The sequence below is a fragment of the Cryptomeria japonica genome, chromosome 5, assembly GCF_030272615.1.
Source record: "Cryptomeria japonica chromosome 5, Sugi_1.0, whole genome shotgun sequence".
NCBI classification, from domain to species: Eukaryota; Viridiplantae; Streptophyta; class Pinopsida; order Cupressales; family Cupressaceae; genus Cryptomeria; species Cryptomeria japonica.
The window spans coordinates 124,400,640-124,414,873 of NC_081409.1; the positions used below are offsets into that span (position 1 = coordinate 124,400,640).

The window sequence follows — 14,234 nt, forward strand, 5'->3', positions numbered from 1 at the left end:
ACACCTTCAAATAAAAGTTACTTGCATATGGATACCATAATCCATAGTCAATAGTACCTTTCAAATATCTTAATATCCTCTTGGTTGCTATCAAATGTGTTTCCTTAGGATTCTTCTGAAATCTAGCAACTAGACCAACTGCATGAGCTATATCCAGTATGTTGTGAACAACATAGTGCAATTTTCCAATCATTGACTTGTACTCCTTTTCATCAATAGATGTGGCTTCATCCTCTTTAGACAATTTACAACATGTAACCATTGGTGTCCCAACTAGTTTACAATCACTCATTCCAAACGTCTTCAATACCTCTTTCACATATTTATATTGTGTGATGAAAACACCACTCTTCATTTGTTGTATTTGCAAGCCTATGAAAAATTTTATCTTTCCCACTAGAGACATTTCAAACTCATTTTTCATCTCATTTTCAAAGTCATTGCTCATGTCATCATTGCCTCCAAATATGATATCATCTACAAACACTTCACTAACCAGTATCTTATCTCCTTCGGATTTGAGATATATGTTGTTGTCTTCATTGGTTCTCTGAAAACCTATCTTCATCAGGTGTGAATGAAGCCTCTCAGACCATGCTCTCGGTGCTTTCTTTAACCCATATAGTTCCTTGTATAATTTGCATACCATGTCTTTTTCATGAGTCAAAGCATAACCATCTTCATTCAGTTTATTCCTGAATACCCACTTAGTACCTATCACATTTTTATTCACCGGTTTGGGTACTAGGGTCCATGTGTTATTCTTATCAATTTGATCAAGCTCCTCCTCCATATCTTTGACCCAATGATCATCTCCAAATGCTTCCTTAGCAGTTCTAGGCTCAATAGTCGATATCATGCAATAATTCTCTCTAATTATTCTTCTAGTTAACACTACAGCATCTTTATCTCCAATAATCTGGTCAGGATTGTGATTGAGTCTCACATACCTCAGAATAACATGATCATTATGTTTAGGTTCTTCTTTATTATCATCATCTTCTTCTGAATCTACCTATTTTAGTTGAACTGGTACAACAGCATTCTCTTTACCAGTTTCAGGCTTCACCAGTTCTTGTTCCAAAATCAGAATGTAAGGATCTTCATCATTTTTCTCCACACTAGTTTCCTCTAAGACTTCAGGATACTCATCCACTCGAACATCAACACTCTTAATAATTCTTTGTGTCTGGTTTCTATAACATTTGTAGGCCTTACTCTTGGTGGAGTAACCAAGAAATATACATTCATCACTTTTAGCCTCAAATTTGCTAACATAGTCACCTCTCTTAATAAAACATTTACTGCCAAATATCTTGAAATAGTTGAAATTAGGTGATCTACCATACCAGTAATCATAAGGAGTCTTATCCTTGCCTCTTTTTACCAATATCTGATTCACAATGTAGATAGTTGTGCTGACAGCTTCTCTCCAGAAAGTTTTTGCTACACCTCCTTGTATCAACATCGTTCTAGCTGCTTCAACAACTGACCGGTTGTTCCTCTCTACAATACCATTCTGTTGTGGTGTCCTCGGTGCAGAAAGCTAACGTTTGATACCATTTTCTTCACAATATCTAGTGAATTCCATATAAGTGAAATCACCACCTTGATCAATCCTCAAACACTTTATCTTCTTGCCACTTTCCTTTTCAGCTAAGGTCCTGAATGCCTTTAACTTACTAAATGCTTTTGTTTTATCCTTCAAAAATGTGACCCACATCATTCTTGAGCAATCATTAGTGAAGATCATAAAATATATGTCACCTTGAATACTTTTGGTCCTTATTAGTCCACAGAGGTCTGTATGAACCAAATCTAACAGATGTTCCACTGAAAAAGATTTGCTCTTAAAAGTTGTGGATGTCATCTTTCCCAACTGACATTCCTTAAACGGAGCATTAACTGGTTTGTCCAACTGAGGCAAACTTCTCACTGTCTTGGACTTACTCACTTTAACAATGTTATCAAAATTTATATGAAAAAATATCATATGCCAAAGCCAACTATCATCTATTTTTGAAATTAAACAGTTATTGACTTTAGGATTTAGGTGAAACATGTTATCTTTTAGTCTTCTTGTCGATTCAAATCAGTTCACCTTTGCTCCCATAGATTTTGCACATTCCATTCTTAAACTCCAATGGATATCCTTTGTCATTGAGTTGTGCAACACTCAAAAGATTGTACTTTAGTCCTTCAACCTAGTAGACATCATCTGCACTGTTCTTCCCATTAAGAGAAATAGTTCAATTACCTTTTACTATGCAGGGTGAGTCATTACCAAATCTCACAACTCCACCATCAAATTCCTTCAAGGTAAGAAATTTGCTCTGGTCACCAGTCATGTGATGTGAACAACCATTATCAATGATCCAATCATCAGAATCATCCATGCAAGAAACTAATGCTTTATGATCAGGTGTCTCCTCTTTAATAGCTACAAAAACAATGTCTTCATTAGCATCTCCCTCGGATTCCTCGTCAGTGATACCACCATCAACTGCAACAAGACAAACTCTTTTGCCTTTTCCCTTGTACTTCTTAAATTTATCACGCTTGTGCTCATTGTCACCATTAGGACAGTTAGCTACAATGTGTCCAATCATGTTGCATGCAAAACATTTCAAAGCTAATTTACCTTGGTACTTATCGGTACCTCTGAGCAACTGCTTGGCCAACAATGCTTCGAGCTCAACCAATTTGTCTTCATCATCAACTTCTTTGTTGGATCTAGATTCATAGTTGTGACTGACATCGCTACTTTTCCTCATAGATGGGTTAGAAACTGAAGCTCTAAATGCAGATTCATATTTCTGAACACAACCATCATAACCATTTGATTCAAAAGCAGTAAGCTTACTAATGATGGAGTCAAGGGTTACCTTAGTTTTGTCAATTGACTTTCGCTCCTGAATGGCTGCAACTCGGATAGCGTAGACCGGTAGCAGGGTTCTTAACACCTTGCTAATCACTATGGCATCTTCCACTTTACCACCAGCACTCTTGATCTCACCAACTATCTCTTTGATCCTCTGACCATACTGTTGTATATTCTCACCTTCAGCCATCTGCATGTCATCAAATTTTCCTCTTAGACTCTCTTCTTTGGCAATCTTCACATGTTCATCACCGCTACAGATCTCTTCAAGTTTCTTCCATACCTCATATGCAGACTCCAGACCATGGACATCTACATACTCTGCATCAAACAAAGAACTAATAATATCCTCTAATGCTTGATTGTTTTATTGTTGCTCTTTCTTCTGATCATCAGACATAATCTCACTAGGTGCAACAGATTGAGTACCAACATGTTCCCAGTATTGACTTCCTAGACTCTTGATATAAATTTTCATTCCATCACTTCATATCCTATAGTTCTCTCTATTAAACTTCGGACCTTCCTTCTTCATCATGTTCTACAAGATCTTTACCTCAAGTTGTTAGGCTTAGACCTTAGAGGACCTGAAATGCTCTGATACCAATTGATGATATGATGAAAGAATAAGGATCCGATCAACTACTGAGAGGGGGGGATTGAATCAGTAGATAGAAAACTGATATAAACTTTCACCAATCTCAAAATCAACCTCTCAATGAAAACTCTAAACTGACAAGTTAAACACTGAACTTCAAATGCTTTAATACTGACAAGTTAAACCGGTTGATTGTTATAACAGACTAACAGTAAAACATCTCTGAAACTCTCAAACCATTTAACTGAATCATTCAAATACTTTACTGACATAAGAAAAACCTCGTTTCAGATTGTTGTCGATTAACATAACATATCAAAGTGGAATTAGCAGTTAAGCAATTCAACCATAGTAAACATAACCACAAAAACATTCACCACGTGAGACAATATTTTTGACGTGGAAACCCAAATGGGAAAAACCAGGGCGGGGATGAATACCCACAAGTATTCTAAACTCTTCTAAAGTTTGCCCTATTAGGAGCCAAGCCTGTTAAGCTTTACAATAAGTCTTGTTAAGAACAAATCCTGTTAGGGACCACCTGGTTAAGGGATTGACTATAACGCCCTATTAGAAGCAATACCCTGTAAGGAGTAACCTCGGTAGAGGATTTTAAATCCAAGCTAATGGATCACCTAGTTAGAGGATTTGAATAACACTAAGCTTATTAGAGCTTACCCGGTTAGGGGATTTAGCTTTTGTAATTTTTAGAAAACAACAGGGATTTGCTGATCTATTTGAATAGCACTACACTTGCTTGTTCGGATCCTTTTCATTCTCCTATCTGCCTTTACACAAACTGCAGATACATCATCTAGTTTGGCAACCACTCTCTCACTCTCAATTACAAATTTCCAACTCTTCAACAAAACAACTCATCGAACTTATAAACAAAATAATAGGTCGATAACACATCACAAACCTAATTCTCTCATAGAGATTACAAACAAATCGGTTCAAGTATGACCATTGGATTACATAACAATCATTGCACATCATTCAAGATAACCTCAACCACTCTTTGATCACCGCTTCATCAAACATTGTAACTCATCATGTGGTTTACATTACATGAAATGAACTTGCTCATTCCCAAGATAAAAATTGTTATCTCTATGCGCCAAAAATCATTTGAAACTCTTCTCATACAACATGCATGCGTGTCATAATCATTGCCGCTCATCATCATATCATAAACCAATATAACCGATTCACCAAACTTCATCGATTAGGCTTTATCATATCAACAGGTAGGGTTTACCAGTTCACCTTTCTATTTCATAGCAATATCAATTTCCACCACAAACTCACCTACCGATTGCAGTTCCCTTCACTAGCTCTTCCTACTAGTTATAAAACAACATTATAACAACATCATTACCGGTTAATTGACATCAATGACAACATAAAATTTTATTAATGCAATCTTCATGCAAATGCCAACATGCATGTCTGACCTAGTTATTTGGGGGATTTCTCCCTTGGTTAATTTTTCTCACTACCTACGGGTTGTTGTATTAAGGGTCAATACCCTTGTTTTTGTTGCTATTAATATCAAAAACATGGAGAGATTCCATGGAAATATCCTCGAGACCACTATGATGTTGTATTGTAACATTTTCATATTATTGTAATTATTTAAAATTGGGGAAATATATTTAAAAAGAGAAAACTTAGTACCCAATACTAAATGTGGGGTCAAGTGTTAGGTAACACATGGTTTTAGGCACATGGTTTTACGTTACCACTCGTTATTTTTTGTGCAAGGTTTTGTCTATAAAAGCAAGCACATGTTTAGTGGTCAAGGTTGGATGGTGGTTTGGGTTGTCATTGTATTGAGTCCTTTGGAGTATTGCATTTATGGAGCATGGCATGGGATGTGCGGATTCATGCTTGGACACATGGGATGCATTGGAAGGCTTGATGGTTCGAAGGCATTCATTGTAACTCCATAAGTGCTTTGTATTGTTTTGCAGCTGATTAATATGATGGAGTATGGATGCTTTTGGAGACTAACTTTCTACCTCATGAGGGTTTTCCCAAGGTTTTTTCGTATTATCTTGTGTCATGGTTATTTGATATTTTCATAATGGTGATTATGTCATCTTGTATGCATTCTTTGCTCTCATGGGTTATGTAAGAAATGGAATAAATGTAACTGGGTATTCCTCATTGTTTCCTAACAATTTCATATTATTTGTGAGCATGAAATTATTCTTTTTGAAATGTATTTAATGTGATGGGTGAAAATGGGATAGAGTAGGCTAAGGCCTAATCCCACTCTCATTCATACATTGGAATACAAAAGAGCCTAAGCAAGTCATTCACATTGACTAACTCTTGTGCAAGAGAGTCAAGGAATACTTTTAGGGTTTCTATCCCTTTGCTAATATGAAAAGGAATGAGTCAAATGTGAGGGAATAACAAACTAGACTAATAGAATGAATTAAAACAACTATAATAACAACAATAACAGTCTAATACAAAGATGAAATTGAAACACAAATTATAGGTCCTAAAAAGTGAATTATGATGTGCACCTAATACTGAAATTTGGGCTTGATTTGATAGGAGCAATGTGTTAGGCACTCTAAAATTGAGGACCAGGGTGTTGGGCGCTCCGGTATTGAGGACCAAGGCATTGGGTGCTCAAATCTCTGAGATCTGAGGCCAAATTTTGGAAATGGGTATGTACCTATCCACTGAGATCTCCCAGAAATTGTCCGCTCCAACAAAAACCTATAATTGCACCTACAAGGTGAAAAATGGTGTGTTTGTGACTATATAGGGTTTTGCCTTAGTCAAACCCCTTGTTTTGGTGATTTCTACCTCCACAAATAGCCAATAAAGTATCGAAAAGTGTGTGTGCCCTAGAATCTCATGTTTTTGTAAGATCTTATGAACTAAGAAGCAAACTAGAGTTCTACCCTATGTTTGGAGTAAAAACCCTAAATGAACATAATGTAAATGCTTCAAATCACAAATGCAACATGGAGCTAAAGCAATAATGTAAGCCTAAAAATGAATGATGTGTAGATCTAAAAACTCAAATAGAGATATGAAAATAACATGAAACCATAGCAAACCCTATGAGAGGTACAAGCCAATCAACAGTCAATGATCTCATTATTATTCTTCAATATCTCCTAAGCTTCCATGGATGTTGAAAATGTTGATGAAGACTTAATGAATGATGAATTTGGTGATTGAAGACGTCACATAAAACCTGCACTTTTACTTCTTCAATTGCTTGATTTCAGGATCCTTCAAATGAGGAAAGAAAATGTTATATATATGAAACCCTAACTTTAATTTTGATCATAGGCCTACCTAGAATTGATTAAATTTCATAGAAAATGAAATTTGAACATTATAATACCACCAAATTAAACACCCAAAATTCGGAGAGAAAAAGTCGGGACTAATGTGGTGGTCGCTATGGTCCAACCAACATTTTTCCAAAATTCTAGAGATGCAAAATATTGTGATTACAAAGTCAAATCCAGCTTGGCAGGTCAATCCAAGGTGTTTAGATGCGAAAAAATGTGCTCTGAAGTTCAAAATTAGTACTTTATCAAGATTACTTAAAATGAAATAAAAAGGGGCACACTTAAGGTTAAGGGCCCAATTGTATAATATGTGAAATGATGAGAGAAGACTTTAGATTTATTTAAATTAATAATTAAATGCTTCAAGGATCCTTGAAAATGCAAAATGAAATGAGACACACTGAGGTAGATGCTAACCTAAGCGTGGAATTAGACAACCCTAATTAAGGGTGTACAATTTACGATGCTACATTTACATATGTTACACTTATTTCAACAATTTAATTTTTGTAGCTTAATCAATTTGTAGACTTGTTTGTTTCTCAATAGTTTTATTGTTGGTCTTGAATTACTTGTTTGTTCTTAAATAATGTTGTACATATATATCACTAATAGTAGTTGGTCGTTCATTGAGATTTACTTAGTTTAAATCTAGTTTTATTTATTAGCTTAGATTAGTTCCTCTAACAATCATTTGTTAAGGAATATATGTACATTATTATTTATTTTCCCAATTATATGTTCTTTGTGTTCAATCCATTACACTTGCAATTTAGTAATCAGATTAAAGTCGAGTTTAGTTTATTATTTGCTTGAACTTATCTTTCAAGATGCCATTTCAGTAGTTATCTTGATTAGTGAATTAATTATAATGCAGTTTGATATCTTGGCCTATGTAGTCAACATACAATTACGCTTTGTTAATATGTTTATATCCGACTATGTATCAATTGTTTATCTTCTTTGAAGTAGTTATAGGAGTCCATAGATGGTTTTTTCCACTTGACAACATTTGAGTCATTTAAATAACCCGTGTAAGAAAGAAAAAATATCATGATTCTCGATTACCTATCTTTGGTCCACTTATGTAATAACTTTAGTGCAAATAAAGATACATTTTACTCCTTTGTCCAGTATGTGTTGTAAATATGTTATTAGTTCAACTATTAATTTTATCAAATGAAATAGAAAACATTTTGGCAACATTGCCTTAAAAGATGCATGATAGATTTAAGAGATTCATATCTTTGGGCCCTAATAAGGGCGGGAAGAGACCACGATGTGATCAAGAACAATAGATTAGGTGATCTTTTAAGATTAATAGAGAAAAGAAAATGGAGAAGACTACAAGAAAAAGCAAAAGAAATCTCATCTATACAAGTTCAAAGTCAAAGACTATCCCAAGAAAGAAGTTGAAATCCAAGTGAGTCTATTGTCAAAGTTGTAGATGGAAAAATGAAAATGCCTCTATTACAAAGAACCTTACAAGGATAGAGTGGTAAGAGATAGCAAGGCACTTACCCCTATCCAATGAAGCATGGGTAGATCTTTTTGACCAAGTGCAAAAACCAGTACAACTAGTAGATGAAGAAGAATGGTAGATGGAATCCAAAGACTCATTGACCATATGAGAGAAATTTTCAATGTATTGAAGAATTGATGATTGAAGGAACCAAGCCAAAAACTCTTGCGTTAGTATACAAGAAAGTACCTAATGGCAGCTCAAGTGAGTGGAATGCTAAAGCAAGATGAGTTGAAGATTCTCATGTGATAAAAAGAAGAAATGAATCTTGTGAATCATAATTCACTAGAAGGTTGTATCATAACATAAATATGGCAATTGTCCCATAAATTCTTAGTATCAAAAGGCAAAAGTTGTCCTAATTCATAGGCAATGGGTCAAAGAACCTTGCAAGGCATTATAAAACATAAAAGAAAATCTACATAAACAAATGGTGAAGATGATAGATCCTATCAATTGTAGTCCTTCTCAACAGTACTAAAGGGCATAACTATTAATTGGCAAACAAAAATTGACCTCACTTCCAAAAATTCTTGAAAAATATTGAAAAAAAATTAAGAGTTCAAGATAATTCAAGACAATAATGAAATACTAGCAAAGATTTATAACGCAAAAGAAGGCAAACACAGTAATGTTAGAGCCTATAATAGTAGGCTCAAGGAACTACTAGTAAAGTTAGAAAAGGAACTAACCAACGAACTCAAGAAGATACGGTTCATTGAAGGTCTCATTCCATCACTACAAAAAAAGATGAAGGTAGTACCACCCTCTTCCTATAATTTCTTCATGTGGCAAAAGAAAAGCATAGGAAGATGAGAGTCTAAATGACAATAGAAAGAATGAGTATGGAACCATGATAGCCCTAAGAAGAGATATGACGTAAATGATGAAGGAACTAAAGCCAAAAAAAATTAAGGCACAAAATGTAAAGGTAAAAATCATATCAAAAATAATTATCCAAAAAAAATGGTAGTATTTTTAAGGTTTTGGATCATTCAATCAAAGATTGCCCCATATAATCTGAGTGGGAGCACACAAGTGCTATCCACACAATGAGAGTAGCTCACTCCACCTAGCACTCCACCAAAGCCATAGAACAAAATAAAATGCATCTTTAGGTGGCTAACAAAATAAAAAATGAGGAAGTCGAAGCCAATATAATGACTCTGAAGGTCATCATATTGTACAATGTCAACAGTGTGATGAATGGAGATGTTTTGCAAGAGACTACTATAGAAAGTATACATAGTTGGATTACTATGCAAATGATTTTGTCCTAAAGATCATGAAAACATTGTATATTAAAAGCAAAAGGCCAATATCAATACAAAAAAATAAAAAATTAGTGATCATTAATAGAACCTAAGCAAAGAAGGTTGTGTACTTGAGCCCATGTATAGAAAAATAAAAGACTTTGTGAAATAAGAGTTAAAGTAGAGGATGTTATAGCTAATGAACATCATCACTCAATTATAAATGCAAAGCGCAATAATAAATCAATTGCAATTTGATTAAAAAAATATTATAGAGAAAGTTTGTACAAGAATATCTTGTCAAGAAGGATGTGCAAAAGCATTTATGATAAATATATGGTGTTAAGTATAAAAACATTAGTAAAAAGGTTGCATTATGGTTATAAAAGCATTTTTATTATTGGTTGGTCATATGATGTAATTATTACTTCATATGAGAGTTCTTGGGAATTGCACATTTTATCTTACACAACGGAAATCAAATATTCTTGTATGAGTCCTTTTCTATTCCTAAATGACTCCACATGTGTGAGGAGTGTAAGAATTCATGTGTTTGTATTATTATTTGGTAGTTTTTGGGACCTAGTTAAATCTATATATTGGAGGCATGGGATAGAATATGTATGAGTAGCATTTCTACAATGTCATGCTGTCATATTTCTATTAGAAAGAGGGGATGTTGATCAACATGGAAACAAATGTCTGATATTGTATTGTAACAAATTTATTGTAGTTGAATAATATATTGGCTTTGTAAATGTTATTGCAATTTCCAATTTAATGAACAAGTTATATGCTAGATGGTGTATTTAAGATTTTGGTATTATTACTATGACAATAATATTATCGTCTTTCTTTTTTGCAGGTAAGGAGGATGAACATGTATCGATTTCAATGTCATTCATTTTCTTTTGAATGACGTATATATAGTAAAGCAGTCACGATCAAGTGGCACCTTGATCGGACATGTCTTTTAGACATGTCCGACCAAGATGTCACTTGGTCGTGACTGTCTACCGATTCACTCGGTGTTTATGATAACTGAATCGGTGCCATTGTAAATGATAACAGATCGATATAAACACACCCGATAATGAATCGATGTCAAATCAAATGATAACAGATTGATATAAACACACCCGATAATGAATTAGTGTCAAAGCAAACAAGCCCGATAACTAATAGCATTATATATGCTATCGGGTTAATACCCCGATAGTATATTAATACCCCGATAGTATATTAATGTCGATTCATATTTTCTTTTGAATGACGTATATATAGTAAAGCAGTCACGATCAAGTGGCACCTTGATCGGACATGTCTTTTAGACATGTCCGACCAAGATGTCACTTGGTCGTGACTGTCTACCGATTCACTCGGTGTTTATGATAACTGAATCGGTGCCATTGTAAATGATAACAGATCGATATAAACACACCCGATAATGAATCGATGTCAAAGCAAATGATAACAGATTGATATAAGCACACCCGATAATGAATCAGTGTCAAAGCAAACAAGCCCAATAACTAATAGCATTACATATGCTATCAGGTTAATACTCCGATAGTATATTAATGCCGATTCATAAATGAATTGACATTAATATGCTATCGGGTTACTAGCCCGATAGCATTTAGATCAACGCTTAACTATGTTAAGCAGGTCATCGATCTAATCCATCTTTATCCAATATCAATATCATAATCAAGATCAAGGTTACAGTCTGATAAACATATTCAGTTCGGAAAACATAAATCAGATAATCTAATAGCATATATGAGTAAACCAAAACAGAATGGAGGAAATTAATGAGTTAGGAAAATCTTATCTTGCAGAAGCTACTAATGCATTAACAGGCTTGATACTTCGAAGGCTTTGTTTTTCTAAAGAAACTCTTCCCACTATGTCATCTCTTTCATGTGGTTGATTTTCCTCTCTCACATTCCTTTTTTATGTGATTTACATGCACAAAAATACTACTGATTTTTTTGTAATCTGATTAATGTGTTAATCTTTTTTAAAGGTTAATTTGAAAATACTTGTATACTTAATTTTTCTGCAAGGGTTTTGTGAGTACTTTTGATAACATATTAATGCTTTAAGATTTTCATATGTATCTATGTATCTAGAAACAAAGCTGTCAAAATTTTTCCAACTGGTCGAAGCCTTTTTAATGGATATATTTACACAAATTCATGAGTTGTTACATTTTAAGGTTTGAAGCATATAAAACATTGGCTAGATGATTGCCAATGGCTTTGTGAACTGTAGTCCCCAATTTTGTTGACAAAGAACGCTAACCAATACTACAGCAATACTAGTAAGTTCCCCTACTGCCTAGGAAACTTGTTTCCCACTCTTCATTGGAGGGATTGAAGGGAACCAGTATCAAAAAAAATATCCTCTAGATCCAATGACCTTTATTTTACATTTAATTTCAAATTAGTTTTCAACTATCCAACAACCCTTGAACCAAAAGGTTAAAGGTTAACAACGAAATAGGGTCTTTTCTTTAAAGAACCATATGTGCCATTGGACTCCATTTGTTATTAGAATGTCAATAATGGGTATTAATTTCAAAATTCTGATTTGTATTTTCCTTAAAGAACCAAATATGGCATTGAACTTGATTTCTCACTGGAATGTAAATGATGGGGACTAAATTCCAATTTCTTATGTAGATTATAGATTTGATCCCTGTAAATTGTTGCATATAAAATTCAGTTTTTCTGCATTAGAATGGGAATTACCTCCTACCAACTATTTGTTGTACGATGGAGGATGGCAGCACCGTAGACTCCCCAAGATCAGAAATGTCAAATGGTTTTAATGTATCATATGGGCAGTAATTATGGTTATATTCTGCAGCTAAAAAGAAACTAATTTGTAGAACATTGGCCAATTGGTGAAGACTATCCCATAAAAAAATTCATTATACCCTTACGATATGAATGTTAAATTGATGCCGGTACCTCTGATGCGATGTTATTCGTTACAACACCCAGTCAGCTATGGACTACCATTTAGAATGTTCCAACAGTTTATGTTCCAAAATTGAATAGACCTATGCCTATTTTTGGAGTAAAATTTTGAATAAAAAAGGAGATCGTTTGAGAATGCATAGACGATACAGAAACAGGTGAGGTGAAATTTTTTGTCAGCTTTATTCACAGCCCAGAGAATAATGTTCACATTATTGTAGGAAAATTAAAATGGAATGATTGCATCAATCAATCAATTCAACAAACAAAATTAAAATCTACTCAGGCTGTTACTGGTCGAATGAAGAAAATTATATCAGCTGCAGTAAGCTTCAACAGCTAAACTTTTTGAAGCCCCAGGGCATGGATCCTCTCCAAATTTCTCTACTGAGAGTGTCACTGAACAAGACTTACATCCAATACAGTCCTGAAATGCATATCATCAAAGAAAAATCAGATCAAATTTAGCCAGTAATGAAAATTATATAAGCAAACAGCAGTGAATTGATAAAATCAAGGAGTACTTATAATAGTTCACCTTCTGTACTATGGAAGAAGACTGAACTCCATGACAACTGCCCTTCTCAAAAGCTCCACAGGCTCCTTGAGGATTGCCAAAGCTCGCAAAATTAATGGATGAAATCTGACTTCCCTCTGGACACTGAAGGTTAAGAGTTGGTCTGGCTGTATTTTCTAGCTCTATGCTATTGGTTATTGTTTTCCTCCAATATTTAAGGTGTGGAGGATGTGCCTCAGAAATGAGGCCACATAGTTTTATAGCTTCTCTTTTAACAAATCTGATCTGAGTTGGATCACCTCCTTTATCCTCAAAAAGTACGAGCAAATTGTCTGTGGGATTAAACCAAGACCTTGGAACATGATACCTGAAACCAAAAATGCTTATTTTATTTTCCAGAATAATGGTTGGAAGGGGAGAAAACTTCTACCAACAAGCAGGAATAATACACAATGACATTTACAGGATAAATTGATTAAAATTTCTTACCATCTCTGTGTAGGATTGCCACAATCTGTACTGCATTTGTTTGGAAGGAATTTTCCTCTATAGTTGCATTTACTTGGGCAACCCGCAAAAGGGGAGCTAGATATTGGCCAGTATCTTCCAATCATACGACCATTTAACCATGCTTGGCCTTTACCCATACTTAACATATCCAAAGCTACAGGATCATTTCCTGGTGGAGCATTTATTCTAGCCTGCAAATATAAGAAACGAAGCAAGGAAAATTTATGCATTGCTGAATTTATCACTTCAGGCAGATTGATACTAATCTTGTCTTGTGTGCTTGCCATATTCACTTTCTCTAATAATATTACATAGAAAAGTTTGCAGAGATACTTAGACCATACAATATTGTCTTCCATATTTCACAAAAAGGCACTATAAAGCTTATCACAATAAATCCTACATGGACAAAGGGAAAAAGCTAGGGTATTTGGAAAATCTATATCTAAAAGAATTATTTGAATCAAGACAATAGAGAGTTGGAACTCTGTAATATATATCCTGAGAGTTGTCATACATTATATTACATGTCTGAGTTGCACTAAATAACACTACAGTGTAGTATACATGCATCTACAGAGGATGTCACAATTTTATGATGACTAAAACGTATATATTATCAAAAGATAAACTACAT

The 14,234-nt window shown here is 34.4% G+C and overlaps 1 protein-coding gene across 1 annotated transcript in view; it reads right to left on the minus strand.

The window, feature by feature from the left end:
• Positions 1-12,729: 12,729 nt before the first annotated feature.
• The window catches only part of LOC131068388 (beta-galactosidase 10), a 44,859-nt gene continuing 43,354 nt past the window's right edge, over positions 12,730-14,234 (minus strand). Inside the window, exons 17-19 of the mRNA XM_058003567.2 lie at positions 13,577-13,788; positions 13,109-13,454; positions 12,730-12,997 (exon numbers count right to left, since the gene is read on the minus strand). Coding sequence (XP_057859550.2) covers positions 12,887-12,997; positions 13,109-13,454; positions 13,577-13,788 — 669 coding nt within the window. The 3' untranslated portion in view covers positions 12,730-12,886. The remainder of the gene's footprint in view (positions 12,998-13,108; positions 13,455-13,576; positions 13,789-14,234) is intronic.